The following is a 22,059-nucleotide window of genomic DNA, read 5'->3' on the forward strand; positions in this document are numbered from 1 at the left end:
CATCGCTAGACGAGTTCTGCCAATTTTTTTTAGTGTGTTAGCATTTGTAGGTTACTTCGCACCCTTTCCAGGGGCTAACTATCTATATATGTATGTATGTTTGTCTCTTACGGCGTTTCTGCCTACCTGGGTCACACGGTAGTCCATGGTCGAATGGGTAGCGCATCGGGTTGAGGTGCTGATGAAACAGGCTCCGAAACCAACTGTCGGACGAACTTGAGTCACTGAGTATGTGGCAATGTGCGCACATGTGCCGCTCTTCGGGGAAGATGCCTCACGCCGACGTGGCTCAGTGTAGATGCTGAAATGGTCAGGTCTGCCTACAGTTTACAGCCCAATGAAGGAAACGTTTAGAAGTTTCACTACGGCAAACTAAATCCTGTGCTCATTCTTTCCTTCGGGACCTGTGCGCTGGGATTCAGCTACAGGAACGCTTGCGTGACCACCTGCGACTTCCTCCGCGACACAAAAGCTTACTTTCCCGAAATTATAACTCTTCCTTTATCCGTATGCTTGATAGTAGTTGAAATTAGTTACCACCTCCAAATTTTCGACTTTTTTTTCTTAGCGTTTTCCTGTCTTTCCACAAACAGCCCACTTTATTACTTTCTTATTCGTACTTTCTTCACTTGTTATTTTTTTATTGTAAGGTTTTATCTCTTCTCTTTGCCTCCTTTAAAACACTGCCGTATTATTCAACAATACGTTGTACTGGGCAACCACCAATGCTTGGGAAGCAGGCAAGCGAAAAGAAGAAGAAGAAGAAGCCGCATGCATGCTACCCTTGGGTGACGCGTCGTATCTCGGCCAGCACGAAGACTGCAGTTTTAGGGACTGTTGTCCCACGCTGTACTGGCTCCTCTGCTGGATTCCCGTAGCGCTCGTGGCGGGGCTGTTCTCCTGGGCCTACTACGCCTACGTGGTCGTCTTCTGCTACTCCATCGTGCTCGAGGAGAACACCGTAACGGCCGTGGCCTTAGCTCTGGTCTTCCACCTGCTGCTCTTCTTGTGCCTGTGGTATTTTCACACCTTTCCCGTTATTTACTTACTGGGAGTAGTCATTATCACGTCTTTATAGGTGTGGTTTACAAAATCCATACGAACAAATTATTCAGTCTTAACTATTCACCTAGCGATGAGTTCAGTATGTAGACCACGGTGTACACCGTGATGGGGATCACAAGTGCAGCGCATGGTCTCAACTGACAGCCTGCTTAATGAGCTTGCTGATACTTGAATAAAGAGATCACTTGTGCGAAAAGTTTTTCTTACCAGCGAAGAGCAAGGCGCGTATCCTAAAACCTACACAGAAACTGCGGTTCTAAATCGCTCTGAACTTCATGGTGTACGCCACGAACTGAACAGCTAGGGATTGAAGCCCAACACCAGTAGGTAGATGATGTAACCTGCGCAAGAGGTGACACAGAAGACAAGAATGGCGACAAAGACTATTAAGCGCTGACTTCAAACTGGCATTTATTACAGAAAGGCACGAATATATAACGTCGCGTACTTGATCACAATAAGATATAATTGTACAAGTTAACATTAGCGCTACAAATCAACAAGATAGCACCAAGGCCTAAGGCGGCCCCTTTTTTGTGTTCTGTGTCCTCTCCTGCGCCGATTACATCATCATGGAATACCCACTAGCCCGTTCACACACCTTGCACCAGTAGGTCGCTCCAGTTCGCACCTCGGAAGCGCATTTTGCTGCGACGCTCTTTGTAGAATGTATGCAGTAGAACGGACAATTGGGCTAGCGGGTACGGATTCAGTTTGATCACAGTGCGCAAAAAACACCAGGTAGTAAACGCGGCCGGTGCCAACTCACAACCGAGCCGAGCTACACACAGCGCAACTGAACCTGACGACGCGTGCATGAAGAGCGAAAAAAGACGACAGATGAATGGAAGAGCGCAGTCGTTAGCCACGCCGTGCTTGTACTCATCATGCGTCACCGCGTAAACGCAGATAATGTGATGACTCTCATCCAACATCTGTACACAAATTCATGCGAGATGTCACATCAGTTATGTACCAATTTATCTAGTTATGAGTGTACATGAGTTATGTGCATAACTCCAAGCAGCAAATTAGGGTCTGTGCTGTTTGCTTTGTAGTCATTGTCACTTCTTACGCAGTCGTACTAAAAATGAGCAGTATTCGTGACTGGTTAAAGCAAATGCTCAATGAAGAACAAGCTGGCCTCCTTCAGACCATGAATATGACCTTGCCAAGAACCGGGTTGTTCTTCATGCATCTTACATCGTGCACGCGGAACGCATCATTCACCGCCCCAGTGGTTCGCAGCACGTCACACGCTCGCGTGCAGTACTCTGCTCATTCTTTCGTCTCGTTGTGTCCTAGAACTGCCAAAAAATGGAATGACCGCCCAGTTGACATCGTTGCCATTACTTTCCCGCCCTTTTTTCAAATGAGACTGATCACTTTGGATGTAGTTATTGTTGCGTAAATTTGAAAAAAATATGTAAAGCCTAACCCTGATGCACTACTCCCTCCGGAGGCCTTTCAGGACAATAAACTAAACTGCACAGGTGTTAGGAGTCAACGCAAACCACACCTTACTTCTCACCATGCTGCCCTTCTCATATGGCAATTACTGTTGCCACGAAAACCATTAACTACATCTTTTCACCAATAATTTCCTGGCCAAACAAAATATCTGCTTCATAGGGCAGGTGAGGGCATGTGAGTGCACTAAATGAGGACATGTGAGTGCACTAAATGAGTGTACGCAATTTTTTCAACTTTAAAAAAAGACCCATAACAGCACTATTGAGCTCATTTCAGGGTCACTCAATAAATGATCTCATTTTCAGCTGCAACGTGCTGCTTCCCAATAACCACAAGATTTTGTAATGTTTGCTTGTGATATAATTCACTGAACGCAGCGCTATCATTTGAACCATTTATACCCCTTTAATGCTCTCTTGCGGCGAAATATTATGCGTTAGAAACATCTGCTTCGTTTTGGCGACTAACCATTTTTAAAACAATCTCGATGACGATCATACGCTGGCAACGCCTGAGAACATTGTTTATTATCGCATGGCGTTAAAAGGACATTTCATCAGATTCAATAGGAATTTTTTCTTCAGTCACAACTATGTTTCGGAGTTGGACACTCTTAGTTCCTGTCACTCAGAACCCCCCGCTTGTTTCGTTGATTTTCTTTTTTCGGGTCCGCATATGATTCATAAAAAAGCAATGTTCGGTAAGCCTTTGAGGAAGAAATGAATTATATATAAGAATAGTACTTTACAAAATTTTATAGATTATTCACTTAAAAAGAAGCTACATGCGTCTTAGTCTTTTGTTAGTCTTTACCCGAGGCCCTTATAGATATCTAAACTGTTGAATGAGAACACTTCGCACTGGCCTTATCAGAAACGCTGGCACGAATCTTCACTGGGCCCACTGGATGCGAACCGGCAGGTCGTTCGCGCTGACCACGCTCTCGGCCCCGATCGCCGTGCCGTTTCCGTACCAGCTGAGCGCAGGCGAGCAGCGAGCCCTGTCCAGCTGCCGCCGCAGCGACATCGCGCACCACCGCCTGCTGGACGTGTTGGCCCTGCAGCGCGGCATCCTCACGGTGGGCGCCGACGGGTGCGTGCGCATCTGCGAGCCGTGCTGCCTCGTCAAGCCGGACCGCTGCCACCACTGCTCCACGTGCCGAAAGTGGGCGCTCGTTGCTTGCATTGTGGCGGCTGTTTGTTTATGGAAGCACTTTGGCGAGGCGCCGCTGTATGGGGATAAGGCTTTCACGCTGAGCCTCGCACGAGACGTCACACGAAACTTCGCAAGCAATTTGTATAGGCACCCTAGAAGAAATGATACATGAGCCATACATATGCAGCATGCGTAATAGATAGAAAATACATATCGAAAATTGCATAGACAACTAATAACAACAGTTGGTGGTCACTACTTAAGAATCTAGAGCAAGACAATTGCGCGGTCCAGCCGTTTGTAACCGCTCTACGCGTACTACGGAGCATAACCGATTCCCCTGGCAGAAACGCTGGAGGCGCAAGTTGCAATTAAAATTTACTTAATCTTTTGTGACGGCCGGGGCTGGGGGTGTGTTTCGCGTTCAGCCATTGCGCAACCCGACGTGCGTCGCGTGGTTGGTCGTGAAAGGCAGATGCCGCACTCGCCGACGTAAGTCCCTGACACTGTCCGTTTAGGATGTGCTGCGCAAAATCAGTTTGGATCTTTATTGGCTTTATCCCTACACGCCAGCTTACGCCTTTCTGTTCCGTAAGCGTACACACGAACTCGATAGGCGTTCGCGATAGTGGCCGGCTGATTGCCCGCGGAGCCAAATACCACTTCACGCACGTGGCTATCGATCCAGCCCTTGCACGTCATATCACGCTCGATTGCCGATGCTGTCTATTGGTACAACCATTTTAACAGTGCGCGTCCTGCAACGGCTTGCCGCCGGCAACGACCGTTGGATATAGGCCTACCACCCGTGGTTCGTAGGAGCCGGCGAAGAAAGTTGCGGTTCGGTGCGGAGGTATGGTGATGATGATAGTGTCATCGCCGGCAGGACAATTAGTGTCATCTACAGAACTTAACAAACATGAGGGTATGCGCCTGACGCAAAGTAAAATCCTTTTTTTTTATTTCAAAAGTTCACTAAGTTGGTTGCATGCACTATGAGAGGACGGGCCTTACGTGACTAAGAGTAAACAGCTGGTTACGTGAAAGTTCGCCTACTTTTATGCCGTTGTGGTGCAAAGTATTGAAAGCATTCCAATCCATTTCTTCAGCAATTAACTTCTGTTCCTGTGTCAATGATCCGTGTGTTAGGACCCCGCGAGATAATTAAGCTTGCAGTGGAAGTAAAAATGTCGACGTTCTTTCAAACCGTAAGGTCGATCGGGACAAAGGCACACTAATACTGCACGTTATTCCCTCGCCCAGGCCTGATTGCTATTAATCATTCCATGTATTGTTCTATGCACGCCACAATAAAGCGCAGCAAACAGCTTTCGCCGCAGAGCTAACGGGATAGACGTTTTCTTTTTTTTTATTGCAACAAGTGGTGTCCCGTCAACAAGTGTCCCAGACTGACGTCTCTGGTTATCCAAATGAATTTCGTTCTTTGCCTCTGCAGGTGCATCCCGAAGATGGATCACCACTGTCCGTGGTTCAACAACTGCGTCCACTTCGGCAACTACAAGTTCTTCCTGCTCACGCTCTTCTACGCGGTGGCGCTGTCGGTCTACGGCGTCGCCACAATAGGCACCCACGAAGCCAAAGCGTGGCTCAGCGCATCCACAACGCCATCCTCTTTGCACCTGACACTCGTGAGTCTTCTCGGAGCGGTGCTGACGTTCGGCCTGGGCAGCTTCCTGAGCGCGCACATCTCCATGCTGCTGAGCAACGAGACCACCCTGGAGGACATGCGGGGCCCAGTGTTCCGAAACCCCGAGGACTCGTTCGACGTCGGCCGCTACCGCAACTTCGTCCAAGTGTTCGGTCCGCGGGTGTCACTGTGGATGGCGCCGGTGTTCACGAGCATCGGTGACGGGGTGCGATTCCCGACCAAGTTGCACCCTGTGTTGGAGGTTTCACAGACGCGGCCGGTGCTGGCGGACGCTCGGATAACGGCTCGCGATGCCTCCCCTGGAGTGGTTCGACCAGCACGGCTGACTACAGATTCCCTGCGTGGCTCCAGTCCCACACCTACACTGCCTGCAAGCATGTAGCCGACCCTTATCTAATACTTCCTGTTCACAAGTTATTAGCTACGTATTAAAAGAACATTCCGCTTTTTTTATTTTATAAACGAAATAAAAGATAGCGACCTAACTTATACCACGGTGACTGTCGACAGTAATGCAAATAGCGAGCCAGTAATGTGGCGACATATCATTTTAACACATGTAGTGGAAATCCTGATACTTTCGTTGATTCGGTTACATGCCGCATACTCCGATATCCTCTCACTTTGCTGTGGCGCTCGCTTGCCAAGCACTCCCATGAGCACGAAGGCATGACGACGGCTGTATCACATCGATGCAGTGACGATAGATCGATGAAGGTGGAATCACATCGATGGAAGGACCAAGGTGTACGACGATGACGGCATGACTCTCGCCCTAACCGTTTAATCCTTTAGTATTTCCGCTGGGCTGACTCCCAGAACTTCAGGTGTTGTCCTGTAGGGCCGCAAGGCTAAGCAAAGGTCATCGTGTTTAAAAATGACCCGCCGTGGTTGCTCAGTGGCTATGGTCTTGGGCTGTTAAGCAAGAGGTCGCGGGATCGAAACCTGGCCACGGCGGCCGCATTCTGATGGGAGCGAAATGCGAAAACGCCAATTTACTTAGACTTAAGTGCACGTTAAAGAAACCCAGGTGCCTCATAATCAGAAAGTGGTTTTGGCACGTAAAACCCCATAATTTTTTTTATTTAAAAATATGGTGCTTAGCAGTCTGTCCCATACGTTCGACTTACCCGCCGTGGTTGCTCAGTGGCTATGGTGTTAGGCTGCTGAGCGCGAGGTCGCGGGATCGCATCCTGGCCACGGCGGCCGCATTTCGATGGGGGCGAAATGCGAAAACACCCGTGTACTTAGATTTAGGTGCACGTTGAAGAACTCCAGGTGGTCAAAATTTCCGGAGTCTACCACTACGGCGTGCCTCATAATCAGAAAGTGGTTTTGGCACGTAAAACCCCATATGTTATTATTATTATACGTTCGACTTGCCCGTTCGCCTGCTGGTGCCTCGGACTCGGCGTTGCGTGACAAAAGCAATATAGTTTGGCAAATTGCTCGAACTCTGCACTCACAAATTGGGCACCAGTATCGGTTACCGCACACTAGGGAATGCCATGTCTCGCAAAAATATTTTTCAATATTTATCATAATAGCAGACTTACTTGACGAAAGAATGGCTATCTCTTGGTAGCACGAAAGACAATCTACTGAGACGATCTATTCCTGTCCGTGAATTCGAAGATCGGCCCTTAATCTCTCCCAACGAAAAGAGGGTGTTAGCGATGAAATCAACGATTCTATCTGTTCCGTCTCATGCATCGCGCAAACATTGCACTGTTTCGCAAAAGACGCGATCTCAGTGCTAAGTACCCGCCAGCACGCAAGACATTTAGCTACAGTGTGGCATCGCGAGATGCCTTCGAGACCGTCACGCAGTTTGCTTCTAGAGTTTTGCTTTGAGGCTGTCTGTTATCCCACATTGGTCACTTCACAATTAAGGGAGCTGGCTTAGACCGTCCCACAGGCAAATGTACGCGCTGAAAATTCAGCTTGTTCCTAATGATACTTGACTTGAATGGGACTTGGAAACTGTAATTAGAAGGTTAGGCAAAAGATGTTAGCAAATATGTATTACAATGAAACTTCGTTATAACAAAATGGTACATAACGCATTATTGGATATAAAAAAGTGAGATTCCCCTTCAAATCTCCGTAGATTTTCACGTTTTTAACAGCTTGCTTCAGCGAAATAAAATTATCCTGCCAATAGATGTATCAAACTTGATTTGTCGAGAAAAACAAGAAATGCCAGACACTAGCAGGCTCAATACATCGCTTTCCATGGGGTTGAGCAGACCTACGGTGCCGATGTTCAAAAGTTTTCGGTACTTGCTTTGAATGGGCCGTCGAACACTATTCGTTCTCACCACTGTGCGGAGCTGCGCATAAGCACAGGCTCATTATCGCCATCGCAATATCTGTCATTGTGGCACCACGCAGGATAGGGCAGCAAGGCATGACCTCAGAGATTGCACCGTTGCAATCTCGCAGCCCACGCTTCTTTGTGTGTGCGACGTGCTCCTCGAATAAGACAAACGTTGTTGACGTTGCAACGTGTAATCTATCTAACCGCGTTGCCGTTTCGCCCGTTTCGCGATGCTACAGATGAGCCAGCAGAAAGCGGAAACGAAAGATCACATTTGAAGGCAGCTGTCGTAAACGCAATTAAGTCAGATGCTAATAAGTCGTGTGTTGAAGACGCCGAAGTTTCTTTTGTTCTTTTGTTAAAATTTTAGTGAGCACGTGGCCCTGTGGTGGTTCTCCTGGTCACAAGGCTGTCTTCTTCTATGCAAGTGCAAATTTGTGCGCGATATCGCGCATATATTGCAGTGAGCAGCAGTAATGAATATAATGAAGTAATTTCGGCTCCCCCTTCAACTTCGTTATCGAGATTTTATTCCATATGACAGATAACAACTCCCACTCACTTGTAGGGAAGCCTTGCTTGCAAAAAGTAACTGTTAGCCATCCGACCTAGGCATCTTGCGTATGCAGACAGAACAATGCCATCACTGCGATTTGGCCTTTTCTGTAGTCCTGATAGCAAGCATCCGGGATACTGCTGTAAAATCCAGATTCCTTCTTGGCGATAACGAAAGCCTTCTCCAAGATGGCCAGTTTCATGGTTAGAAGCAGACACGTCCTCCGCAAGTACGTCGCAAGCGATAGTTTTCATTTTCAGGTGATACACGCTGCGTCAAGAACATTTAAAAATTGTGTCTTTTGTTGATGCAAACGTAGTAGTTGTATGCGTAGAGTATTGGGGGCGCGCTCCACCACTGGAAAAGTGAGCGCCGCCATCGGCGTGACATGGTATGAGGGATCACGTGGATGAGTGAGTGAAGAAACTTTATTGCAGGTCAGGCGAGGACGCGAACTCGTCGCGCACCCGGCTAGTCCCACGTCGGGACCGGCAGATCTACTCCACCGGCCCGGTCATGGGCACGCCGGACAGCCAGGTTTTGCTTTTCTAGAGCGGGGCTACGTAGAAGCGAGTCCCACTCCTTCTTGATGAACTTGGGGTATGTCGACCCGCACTCCCAGAGCATGTGCGCTAGACTGGAGGTCTGTCCGCAGAAGGGGCAGGCGTCATCGCGATACACGTCCGGGTAAGCCTCGTGGAAAACGGACAGACACGGATACGTGCTGGTCTGCAGAAGCCTAAGCGAAACGGCTCGCGCCCTATTCAACTTGGGGTGAGGAGGTGGAAAGACCCTTCTATAGACATGCAGAGCAATTTAATAATTTCATTGCGAGTAGCGGGAGCATCCCTGTGGCCGTAGGGAGGAGGGGAGTCGGTGCTTCTTGCAGGGGAAGCGCGGTCGGTGAGGTCACGCGCAGCCTCGTGAGCAGACTCATTGAGGTTCGGGGGAGCACCCTCGACCGATCTTACGTGAGCGGGAAACCAGTGGATTGAATGATGCGTGAGAGCACATCGACTCGAGCTGCTAAGAAGACGAGCACCTTGCTTGGCGATGCAACCCCTCTGAAAAGCCCTAACTGCCATTTTGGAATCGCTATGGATCTCGGACCCACGACCATCTAGCAGGGCGAGGGCGGCTTGCTCGGCGACTCCGGGGTCTGAAGTGCGAATGGAGGCGCTATCGGAAATCTTGCCGCTGGAGTCGACCACAACGATGGCAAAGGTTTTCCCATTGCTGTACTCCGCGGCGTCGACGAAGCTTGCTCTAATGTCTCGTTGCTTGATCTGTTTGAGGATGGCTGCTGCTCTGGCCTTGCGCCTGCCCTCGTTATGGACGGGATGGACGTTTCGGGGCACAGAGGGCCACTTCTAACTTGTCTCGAATGCGCCTAGGGATCGGGGTACTGACTATCAAGAATCCCGCAGGGTAGTAACCCAGCTCCTCGAGGATGTGTTTACCTGCCGCTGTGGTGCTTAGGCGAGCGAGTTGCGCGCGTTCTGGGGCTTCGGCAATCTCCTCGGCAGTGTTATGCACCCCCAGCTTGTGGAGATCCTCGGTATGGGTCCTGATGGGTAGCCCGAGAGCCCTCTTGACCACTTTGCGGATGAGAACGTTGAGCGTGTCTCGCTCCGCTGTGAGACAATTGTGCATAGAAATTGTTGACCTAAAGTGACATAGTGCGAAGGCATTGATAGGCCTGAGGAGATTGTTTTCCTTCATTCCTCGGTCATAATCATCATCATCATCATCATCAATGTCATTAGCCTAGTTACGCCCACTGCAGGGCAAAGGCCTCTCCCATACTTCTCCAACAACCCCGGTCATGTACTAATTGTGGCCATGTCGTCCCTGCAAACTTCTTAATCTCATTCGCCCACCTAACTTTCTGCCGCCCCCTGCTACGCTTCCCTCCCCTTGGAATCCAGTCCGTAACACTTAATGACCATCGGTTATCTTCCCTCCTCATTACATCTCCTGCCCATGCCCATTTCTTTTTCTTAATTTCAACTAAGATGTCATTAACTCGCGTTTGTTCCCTCACCCAATCTGCTCTTTTCATATCCCTTAACGTTACACCTATCATTCTTCTTTCCATAGCTCGTTGCGTCGTCCTCAATTTGAGTAGAACACTTTTCGTAAGCCTCCAGGTTTCTGCCCCGTAGGTGAGTACTGGTAAGACACAGCTGTTATACACTTTTCTCTTGAGGGATAATGGCAACCTGCTGTTCATGATCCGAGAATGCCTGCCAAACGCACCCCAGTCCATTCTTATTCTTCTGATTATTTCCGTCTCATGATCCGGATCCGCCGTCACTACCTGCCCTAAGTAGATGTATTCCCTTACCTCTTCCAGTGCCTCGCTACCTATTGTAAATTGCTGTTCTCTTCCGAGACTGTTAAACATTACTTTAGTTTTCTGCAGATTAATTTTTAGACCCACTCTTCTGCTTTGCGTCTCCAGGTCAGTGAGCATGCATTGCAATTGGTCCCCTGAGTTACTAAGCAAGGCAATATCATCAGCGAATCGCAAGTTACTAAGGTATTCTCCATTAACTTTTATCCCCAATTCTTCCCAATCCAGGTCTCTGAATACCTCCTGTAAACACGCTGTGAATAGCATTGGAGAGATCGTATCTCCCTGTATGACGCCTTTCTTTATTGAGAGTTTGTTGCTTTCTTTATGGAGGACAACGGTGGCTGTGGAGGCGCTATAGATATCTTTCAGTATATTTACATACGGCTCGTCTACACCTTGGTTCCGTAATGCCGCCATAACTGCTGAGGTTTCGACAGAATCAAACGCTTTCTCGTAATCAATGAAAGCTATATATAAGGGTTGATTATATTCCGCACATTTCTCTATCACCTGATTGATAGTGTGAATATGGTCTATTGTTGAGTAGCCATTACGGAATCCTGCCCGGTCCTTTGCTTGACAGAAGTCTAAGGTGTTTCTGATTCTATTTGCGATTACCTTAGTAAATAGTTTGTAGGCAACTGACAGTAGGCTGAGCGGTCTATAATTTTTCAAGTCTTTGGCGTCCCCTTTCTTATGGATTAGGATTATCTTAGCGTTCTTCAAAGATTCCGGTACGCTCGAGGTCATGAGGCATTTCGTATACAGGGTGGCCAGTTTCTCTAGAAGAATCTGTCCACCATCCTTCAAGAAATCTGCTGTTACCTGATCCTCCCCAGCTGCTTTCCCCCTTTGCATATCTCCCAAGGCTTTCTTTACTTCTTCCGGCGTTATCTGTGGGATTTCGAAATCCTCTAGACTATTCTCTCTTCCGTTATCGTCGTGGGTGCCACTGGTAGTGTATAAATCTCTATAGAACTCCTCAGCCACTTGAACTATCTCATCCATATCAGTAATGATATTGCCGGCTTTGTCTCTTAACGCACACATGTGATTCTTGCCAATTCCTAGTTTCTTCTTCACTGCTTTTAGGCTTCCTCCATTCCTGAGAGCATGTTCAATTCTATCCATATTATAGTTCCTTATGTCAGCTGTCTTACGCTTGTTGATTAACTTCTAAAGTTCTGCCAGTTCTATTCTAGCTGTAGGGTTAGAGGCTTTCATACATTGGCGTTTCTTGATCAGATTTTCCGTCTCCTGCGATAGTTTACTGGTATCCTGCCTAACGGAGTTACCACCAACTTCCATTGCACACTCCTTAATGATGTCCACAAGATTGTCGTTCATTGCGTCAACACTAAGGTCCCCTTCTGAGCTAAAGCCGAATACCTGTTCTGTAGCTTGATCTGGAATTCCTCTATTTTCCCTCTTACCGCTAACTCATTGATCGGCTTCTTATGTACCAGTTTCTTCGGTTCCCTCTTCAGGTCTAGGCTAATTCGAGTTCTTACCATCCTGTGGTCACTGCAGCGCACCTTGCCGAGCACGTCCACATCTTGTATGATGCCAGGGTTAGCGCAGAGTATGAAGTCTATCTCATTTCTAGTTTCGCCATTCCGGCTCCTCCACGTCCACTTTCGGCTATCTCGCTTGCGGAAGAAGGTATTCATTATTCGCATATTATTCTGTTCCACAAACTCTACTAATAACTCTCCCCTGCTATTCCTAGTGCCTATGCCATATTCCCCCACTGCCTTGTCTCCAGCCTGCTTCTTGCCTACCTTGGTGTTAAAGTCGCCCAGTAGTATAGTGTATTTTGTTTTCACTCTAACCATCGCCGATACCACGTCTTCATAGAAGCTTTCGACTTCCTGGTCATCATGACTGGATGTAGGGACATAGACCTGTACAACGTTCATTTTGTACCTCTTATTAAGTTTCACAACAAGACCTGCCACCCTCTCGTTAATGCTATAGAATTCCTGTATGTTACCAGCTATATTCTTATTAATCAGGAATCCGACTACTAGTTCTCGTTTCTCCGCTAAGCCATGGTAGCACAGGACGTGCCCATTTTTTAGCATTGTATATGCTTCTTTTGGCCTCCTAACTTCACTGAGCCCTATTATATCCCATTATCTGCCCTCTAATTCCTCCATTAGCACTGCTAGACTCGCCTCACTAGATAACGTTCTAGCGTTAAACGTTGCCAGGTTCATATTCCAATGGCGGCCTGTCCGGAGTGGTTTCTCGGTGCTGGTTTGCTATTCTGCGAACGAGGCGGAAAGCGTTGTCCGTCTTTGCGATGATCGTGCGGACAGCCGTTCCGTTCCCACCGTTGAATTCGACTAACATGCCTAGGACCCGAATAACGTCGACCCCCCCCCCCCCCCGCCGTCACAAGTGCGAAGACTGATGCTGCTTTCGGAGACTGGTTTCCAATCTTTGGGTCTGCCTCCCTTATCTTTTCTGTAAAGCAGAATCTCCGACTTGGGGGAGCATCGAAGTCCGGTGAAGCGGAGATACTCCTCGATCACGTCGATCGCCTCCTGCATGAATTCTTCAACTCTGCCCTCGCAGCCGCCGGAGCACCATAACGTGATGTCGTCGGCGTATATGGTGTGTTTGACGCCCTCTATGCGTACCAACCTCTCGGAAAGACCAATCATACAGATGTTAAACAGTGTGGGTGAGATGATGACGCCCTGAAGAGTGTCCCGCCATCCGAGGGGCACATCGTCGGAGTGAAGGTCCCCAATGCGTAGCTTGGCCTTCCCGTCTGCTAGGAAAGAGCTGACGTAGCTATGGAATCTGGAACCGAGACCCAGGTCTGAAATGGTCTTTACGATGAAGCTGTGGAGCATGTTGTCGAAAGCTTTCTCGAGGTCCAGACCGAGCAAAGCCTTGACGTCTCTGGAACGGCCATCCACAATCTGATGCTTTATTAGCTTCATTGCATCCTGCGTTGAGAGTCTGGCGCGGAAGCCGTTCATGTTGTACGTGTCAACCTCGTTGTCTTCGAGGTACCCGTTGACCCTGTTGAGGACGACAAGCACCATGACCTTGCCGGCGCAGGAGGTTAGAGAAATCGGCCTAAGGTTCTCGATGTTCGGGGCCTTGCTGGGCTTGGGAATGAGCACCGCGCAGGCCATCTTCCATTCTGCGGGAACAACGCAGCAATTCCAGGACTCGTTGATTTTGTCGGCCAGAAAGACGATCGATGTGTCCTCGAGATTTCTCAACATTCTGTTGGTGGCTCCGTCTGGATCTGGCGCAGACTTGCTGTTGAGCGCGAAGATGGCCTGTCTGACCTCGGCAACGGAGAAAAGGAGTCTTCGTCGATCTCGGGGCGTGGAGGGCCTCGGTAGTCCGGGAGTCGCGGGAATCTCCGTCACGACGGACGGGCAAGTACTTCTGTACGAATTTTGAGACGAGTTCATCGACCGTGTGAGATCTGGTGGCTTCGTGAAGGGCCCGGGGCAACGTATGCCTGATTTGACTTCGAGCCATTTTCATCGAGAAGGTGCTTCAGCATACCCCAGGATTTGCCGTTGCGCATCTGTCCGTCGATGGATTCGCAGAGCTCGTCCCACTGCTGCTGGCATAGCGCCTGGCAGTGGCCATCGATGACCTTGTTAAGCTCCGCGATCTTTTATAGGAGTCTGCGATTGAGCCTTTGACGCTTCCATCGGCGTGTGGTGAAGAGGAAGACGAAGAAGGCGCTCTTGTTGCGGCTGTGCGCGTGATCAGCGTTTGTCGACTGCCAGCGCTACCAGACTGTGCCCAGTGCCTCTTAATAAATCGCCTTATTACATTTGGTGGAAGGTGCTCCACTCCCCGACCTCGCCCTGGAACTTCGCAGCCGAACTTTAACATCTGCTCCAGCCGCTACTATGACCGACGCTCCCAACAATCCACTCGGCGCATCTGCCGCTCCTGTCATGTGCGGCGCCATGCAACGGCAGCGGGACCCTCCTGTTTTTAGCGGATCAGGTGCGACTGACGTAGAAGACTGGCTCTCTACCTACGAGCGCGTCAGTGAACACAACAAGTGGGATGACCCGACGAAGCTCCGTAGCGTCATCTTCTATCTTGCTGACGTTGCGAACCTCTGGTTCCACAATCACGAACGGGAACTGCAAACCTGGTCCGCTTTCAAAACTGCCTTCGCGGAAGTCTTCGGTCGCCCAGCCTTGCGAAAACTCCGTGCAGAACAACGCCTCCGCCAGCGCGCTCAACAGCCCGGCGAGACTTATACAAGTTACATAGAGGATGTCGTCGATATTTGCGCCCGCGTCGATTCCACCATGACTGAAGAGGACAAGGTGAAGCACATCCTCAAGGGCATCGAGGACGACGCATTTCAAATGCTCCTGGCGCGGAACCCTACTTCTGTGGCAGCTGTCGTCACTCTTTGCCAGAGCTTCGATGAGCTGCGTCGACAAAGGGTCCTTGCGCGCAGCGCTCTCGCACCTGGCGACTCTCTCTCGGGCCTCACGCTTCGCTCGAACACCACGCCAGCAGCATCGCTCTCTCTTGAGATTAAGGATTTCATTCGTGAGGAGGTGGCACGCCAATTGTCCATGCTGCCTCTCAATGATGGACCTCCCCAGCCTGACACATCTCTGGCTGCTCCCATTAGGCGGGCCATTCGCGAGGAACTTGCTGGGTCTTTACCTTTCGCCCACCCCTGCCCTCCCGTGGCTGCACCTCTGACCTATGCCGAAGTCGCCGCGCGACCTGCGCCGCCGACGTTCTCGTTTCCGGCGCCAATGCGACTTCAAGCTGCACCTCCTCCCGCGTCGCCTCCCGTTCCATCTCGACGCCCAGTTCAGACCCCTTGGCGCACACGCGACAACCGACCCATATGCTTCGCTTGCGGTGTCGCCGGCCACGTTGCGCGCTTCTGCCATCGTCGCATGCCACCTGGTAACGCTACTATCGCACCGCCTGGATATGCCTATTCCCATGACACCACCGGGCATGCGGCTCTTCCCGACCACGAGTTTTCGCCGCCTCCTCGACGCCCTGTCGGCACCCATCGTTCGCCATCACCACGTCGTCGCTCACTTTCCCCCTTACGTCGCCGCCAGTCACCTAGCGAGGGAAACTAGTTGCTGCAGTTCCGCAGGCACGAACTGCAAGCTTCGCGACTTCTACAAGGCCTGCACAGTCGCCACGCAATTTATTGGACATTTTGGTCGAAGGAACCGCCGCAATTGCGCTTATTGATACTGGGGCTGCAGTTTCTGTTATCGACGCAAAGCTTTGTCGCAGCCTCCATAAGGTCACAACGCCGTTGTCTGGTATGCTTCTAAGCACCGCGACTGCGCAGCATATAGCCCCGCTCGCTCAATGTACTGCCAGGGTGGTCATCGACGGCATTGTCTATGTTGTTGAATTTCTCGTGTTGTCATCATGTTCACATGACATTATCCTCGGCTGGGACTTCTTGTCTCATCATCGTGCCATCATCGACTGTGCCCGGGCCGAAGTAGCGCTTTTCCCGCTTGCTGATGCCCCACTGCCTGACCCTTCTGTACAGAAAGCCTCCAAGCTCACTATTGTGTCCGATACGGACATACCACCCGACATGTGTGCGCTTGTGCCCGTCTCTTGCTCTACCGCGCCAGACGCTACAGTGCTTTTTACACCGTCGCCGATTTTTCTCCGTCGCAAGGCCCTACCTCTCCCATTTGCCGTCCTCACCACTGCGTCTGGATTATCCTCAATGCTTGTGTGTAACCCGTCTCACTACCATGTGACGTTACTGCGCGGCGAATCACTCGGTCGTGTTCAGCCCCTTGACCCGCTTCACATTCTCGATGTTACCGACGACACGGCCTGTTATGAACTCGACGCCCTCACTTCTCCCGTGCCATGCGCATCATCATCATCATCGTTGTCGTCATCGTCGTCAGACGTTCTTGAATCTGTCGTAGACGCCGATCTGCCGCCTCCATATCGCCAGCAAGTCTTCGCGCTTCTTCAGAATTTTCGCTCGTCGTTTGACTGTGACCAACTATCTCTGGGACGTACGGCAACCGTCACTCACAGCGTACACACTGGTTCCCATCCTCCTTTACGCCAACGACCATACCGCGTATCGGCAGCCGAGCGAAAGATCATTAACGAGCAGGTCGACGATATGCTGCACCGTGGCGTCATTCGCCCTTCCCACAGTCCTTGGGCGTCTCCTGTAGTATTAGTACGCAAGAAGGACGGGTCAATACGCTTCTGTGTGGATTACCGTCGACTCAATAAGATCACTCGTAAAGATGTCTATCCGCTGCGTCGGATTGATGACGCCCTCGACTCCTTGCAAGGCGCGGAGTACTTCTCATCTTTGGATCTTCGCTCCGGCTATTGGCAAGTGCCCATGGCAGATGATGACTGTGAGAAGACAGCTTTCATCACGCCCGATGGCTTGTACGAATTTACCGTAATGCCATTCGGGCTCTGCAACGCGCCCGCTACTTTCGAGCGCATGATGGACACCATCCTTCGCAACTTCAAGTGGAAAACATGTCTGTGCTACCTTGATGACATCGTGGTGTTTTCGCCAGCTTTCCCGACGCACCTCGTTCGCTTGCGTGAGATACTCACCTGCCTCACCTCTGCTGGTCTCCAACTTAACATCAAAAAGTGCCGTTTTGCTGCTCGCAAGTTGACAATATTGGGTCACGTTGTATCGAAGGACGGCGTGCTTCCTGACCCAGCCAAGCTTCGCGCGGTCGCAGAGTTTCCGACGCCCACTACTCTTAAGGCACTCCGCAGCTTTATAGGGCTCTGCTCTTACTTTCGGCGTTTTGTGCGCAATTTCGCGACTATCATCGCACCACTGACCAATTTGCTTACCGCTACTAACGGCATCTCCGCGTGGTCAACTTCCTGTGACGAAGCCTTCCAGCAACTACGTCGCCTACTTACTTCGCCACCGATTCTTCGACACTACGATCCCACAGCGCCTACAGAGGTACATACGGACGCCAGCGGTATCGGACTTGGTGCAATCCTCGCACAACGGAAAGACGGCTATGACGAGTACGTCGTCGCGTATGCGAGCCGCACCTTAAAGAAGGCAGAAGCCAACTACTCAGTAACAGAAAAGGAGTGCTTGGCCATTATTTGGGCGCTCGTCAAATTTCGTCCATACCTATATGGTCGCCCTTTTGACATTGTCACCGACCACCATTCACTTTGCTGGCTGTCCTCGTTGAAGGATCCGTCAGGTCGCCTAGGGCGATGGGCACTCCGCTTACAAGAATATGATATCCGCGTTGTCTACCGATCGGGCAGAAAGCACTCTGACGCCGATGCGCTTTCTCGATCGCCGCTACCTTGTGATGTGGCTTCATTGTCTCCGCTCTTCGCATCCATGTCAGCCTTCAACGTCGCTGATATGCCGGACGAGCAGCGTAAGGATCCCCTGCTTTCACCTATGCTGAATTTCCTCCACGACCCATCCGCCACACCCTCTTCTCAAACACTTCGTCGCCAAGCCGCTCACTTTACTGTCCGCGACAACGTTCTTTACCGCAGAAATTATTTGCCTGATGGTCGCAAATGGCTCCTGGTGATACCACGACACATGCGTTCTGACATATGCGCTTATTTTCATGCTGCTCCTCATAATGGTCACGCCGGTGTTCTGAAAACGTATACTCGCCTAAGGCAGCGTTTCTACTGGCACGGCATGTATCACTTCGTGCGCCAGTACGTACGCGCTTGCACGGCGTGCCAACGGCGGAAAATTCCACAGCGCCCACCTGGTGAGCTACAGCCGCTGCCCTGCCCGGCTCGGCCCTTCGATCGCGTCGGCATAGACCTGTACGGGCCACTTCCCTGCAGTTCCTCGGGTAACCGATGGATAATTGTAGGTGTCGACCACTTGACGCGCTACGCCGAGACTGCCGCACTCCCGGCAGCCTCTGCGCGCGAAGTTGCGTTCTTCATCTTGCGGAACTTCGTTCTTCGACATGGCGCAACACGCGAACTGCTCAGCGACAGGGGCCGTGTCTTCTTGTCCGAAGTCATCCAAGCCCTTCTCGCTGCATGCAGCATCGTTCGCCGCAAGTCTACAGCCTACCACCCGCAAACGAACGGCTTGACAGAGAGGTTCAACCGCACACTCGGTGACATGTTGACTATGTACGTCGCCTCGGATCACAGTAACTGGGACACTGTTTTGCCGTTCGTCACGTATGCCTATAATACGGCCACACAAGCTACCACTGGCTTTTCGCCCTTTTTTCTGCTGTATGGACGAGAGCCCTCGTGTACTATGGACACAATGCTCCCATACCGACCCGACGCTTCCGAATACACGCCTGTGTCTGAAGCAGCCAAATACGCCGAGGACTGTAGGCAGCTCGCGCGAGCCCTTACGACCGCTGCTCAAGGTCGTCAAAAGCTGCGGCATGACAGTGACGCGCTTACACCAGTTTTCCCGACTGGTTCCCTTGTTTGGTTGTGGGTCCCGCCTCACAGCCCTGGCCTTTCGACCAAACTCCTTGCACGCTATGATGGCCCCTACCGCGTCATAGACCGTACCTCCGCTGTCACCTATGTTGTAGAACCTGTGACACCTTCACCCGACCATAGGCATCGCGGGCGTGACACGGTTCATGTCAACCGACTTAAGCCGTACTATGACCCCCTCATCCTACCTACGCCGTAAGTCGCCAGGATGGCTCCTCTTCTCTCCCGGGGGCAATTGTGGTGAAGAGGAAGACGAAGAAGGCGCTCTTGTTGAGGCTGTGCGCGTGATCAGCGTTTGTCGACTGCCAGCGCTACCAGACTGTGCCCAGTGCCTCTTAATAAATCGCCTTATTACAGGCGGAGCAGGGCGTTTTTGGCCTCGATCAGGTGAGCAAGTATGCCGTCCATCCGCTCGACGTCAAGATCGGTTTCCACTTTCTTGGTAGCCGCGGAAGCGTCGTTCCGGACGCCTTCGCACCATTCTTCGAGAGTGGCGGGTGCTCTGGATCTGCCGGCTTCGCGAATCTAGCGAAAGTGGTCACAATCGATGAACGTGAATTCCTTGATCCTACTCCGAGACACCTTGAAGTTGGTCTCGAGAATGTAGTGGTCGCTGCCGAACTCCATGGCAGTGTTCTCCCAGCCCACTTCCTCAACGTTCCTGACGAACGCGAGGTCGGATGTCGAATCCCGGGTGACGGAGTTGCCGATGCGCGTAGGAAAATTCTTGTCAGTAACCAGAGTGAGGTCCATCTCGTTGGCGTCTTGCCAGAGGTTGGGCCCCTTGGTAGTGTCGTAGACGTAACCCCAAATGCCGTACGGTGCGTTGAAGTCACCGACGACGACCAAGGGTCGAGGGCCAGCCAAGTCGGTCGCTTTCTTCAGGATGGTTTTGAATTGCTGGCGCGAGTCCCTGGGGTTGGTGTAGATATTGAGGACGAACACGCTGTTTCTGCGCTGATTCCGCTGCGGTACGTCGAGCTGGATCTCAACAATAACACATTCAATTCTACCACTCGCCAGCTTGAGGTTGTGGGTGAGTTGAGTCAGCCTTCTATCACTCAAGGTGCAAATCCCTCGCCCCCCGCCCCCCGGGGCCGGCCCGACACGGCCCTGTAGCCCTGGAGCGAGGCGGCGGAGACTAATGTTTCCTGGCGAGCAATGACTTGAGGTTTGACAGCGAAAGACCTGAAAAACTGCTGCTGAGGGGCCTTTTTGTTAGAATAGCCCCTGCAGTTCCATTGCTAAATGCGAAAACTCTCTTTGGGCCTATCCATTATGGCTGACCGGATGGACTACCACCTAACGGGGCAGTTAAGGCTGCACAACGACTGGGACCTCCTGTTGCCGCCCTGGTGGGATACTGAAGTCTAGCTTCCTTTAGTATGGTGGGAACGCTGAGTGGTTGTACGACTGAGGCGGATGAAGCCATTCGCGCCTCAATGGCGTCGATGCGATCAGCGAGAGCTCCGAGGCCTCTGTTGGGGTCTCCGAGTGCAACCTGAATTTGACGAACGTTATCGGTGAGACAACTGACGCTAGCGGTGACCTGTTTGAGGCCATCTGCCAGCCCAATGAGAGTTTGCTTAATCTCGCTGACTTCTGCGGACAACGCTCCCGATTCACCTGTTTGTTTTACTACTGCTCTGCCTTTGGAGGACGTCGCAGTACCGTCTACTGGAGCTGGGATTGGAGTCTCTGTGGCCCAGGCTGGCGCACCGTTATCCGACACATTCGAAACGAGTTTCCTGATCTCCTTTTCCTTAACCATTTCCTTAACTAGCCTCTTGATCGTGCTCTTGGGGCGGTCGTTCACTTTGCGTAAGCGAATGACTTCCGCGTCCCTAGCTTGCTCTGGGTGCGGGTCGTTAAGAGGCGCCTGAGCAGCTTCTATATTGACACCAGGCTTGGGACGTGCCAGATCGGCCCAAACGAGGGTCGGCTGCTTCCCGCAACGGGTGGAGGCGGGCTGAGGTCCAGAAGCTGGCTGGGTTGTGGAAACCGGGCGGCCCCTGGAACCGGGTCTGGATCTGGATCGGACTCGGGATCTTTACATCGACCTCGCCCTCGAGGCGAAGGGGGTCCTGGTGCGACCCCTCAAGCGGCCACGAGACCTGGATCTCGCCCTGGACCGGAAGCGGCTGCGACCGTATTGGCGTTCAGGCGACGCTTGCCGGGCTTGATTCGCGCCCTCCATGGGCGCGAATCAAGACTGGAGGCAGAAGGCCGCGGAGGCTGAAGCGTGCCAACCCCAGCCCAGAGACCAGTCCGGGTTATAGCTGTGGTGTCCCCGTTGCCGCTTTGGTGCCCTGGAGGCGCCGTCAGTAATGCGAAATAATGACAGGTTGTTACAATTAGTAACAAACACCATAAACATAGTTACGTCCAGCCGCCAACTTTTGACGCTAAGTTCAGCACTACCGCGCCCTGACCGCGACTTCTGCAACACCAGTCATAACTTTGCCTCTGAAGGTACGTAGGAAAGACTTTCTGGCGCCTGTGGCGCTGGTGCTGCGTCAGTCATCGTCACTAGCGGCCTTTCAGGCACTTCCGTTCAACCGCGGTTCAACCTCCCTCTGACGACAAGGACATGGACCTGTTCAGTTCCAGAAAACGCGCTCGCGAAACAGAGCGACGACGAGGAGGCGGCCGTGCGTCGCAAGCAGCCGTCGAGCGCTGCCCCTAGCTCGGAGCTGCACGCGGCAGCCAGCGACCACGTGGAGCAAGCCCTTCCGGAAAGGGCGACAGCCACCTCCTTCGCGCCTCCTCTGAGCGAGGACGTGCCTGGCACCATCCCCGACGCGCCGTCTGCTCCCGATGGCGGTGCACCCCCCGCAGCGTCGTCTGCCAACGGTCAGGCTGCACACGAGAACGCTACCGACGCGATGGAGCTGGCAGAGGACACAACCACCGTTTTGTCACCGCAGGGCCCCGCGCACCCCGCGGCGCGGTTCCTGAAGGACCTACCATGCCAGACTGCT

General features: G+C 51.6%; 1 protein-coding gene across 3 annotated transcripts; it reads left to right on the forward strand.

The window, feature by feature from the left end:
• Positions 1–755: 755 nt before the first annotated feature.
• On the forward strand, positions 756–5,851 carry LOC139060414 (palmitoyltransferase ZDHHC15A-like). Of its 3 annotated transcripts, none has more exons than XM_070539527.1 (3): positions 756–1,017; positions 3,460–3,702; positions 5,150–5,851. In XM_070539527.1, the coding sequence occupies exons 1-3, from the start codon at positions 776–778 to the stop codon at positions 5,742–5,744; spliced, it is 1,080 nt and encodes a 359-aa protein (XP_070395628.1). In that variant the 5' UTR covers positions 756–775; the 3' UTR covers positions 5,745–5,851. The 3 variants fall into 3 exon arrangements, with proteins under 3 accessions (XP_070395628.1, XP_070395629.1, XP_070395630.1); XM_070539528.1 differs by having other exon boundaries at positions 3,460–3,630; XM_070539529.1 differs by having other exon boundaries at positions 905–1,017; positions 3,412–3,702.
• The last annotated feature ends 16,208 nt before the right edge of the window (positions 5,852–22,059 follow it).

The sequence above is a fragment of the Dermacentor albipictus genome, chromosome 5 (genome assembly GCF_038994185.2).
Source record: "Dermacentor albipictus isolate Rhodes 1998 colony chromosome 5, USDA_Dalb.pri_finalv2, whole genome shotgun sequence".
Taxonomy (NCBI): Eukaryota; Metazoa; Arthropoda; class Arachnida; order Ixodida; family Ixodidae; genus Dermacentor; species Dermacentor albipictus.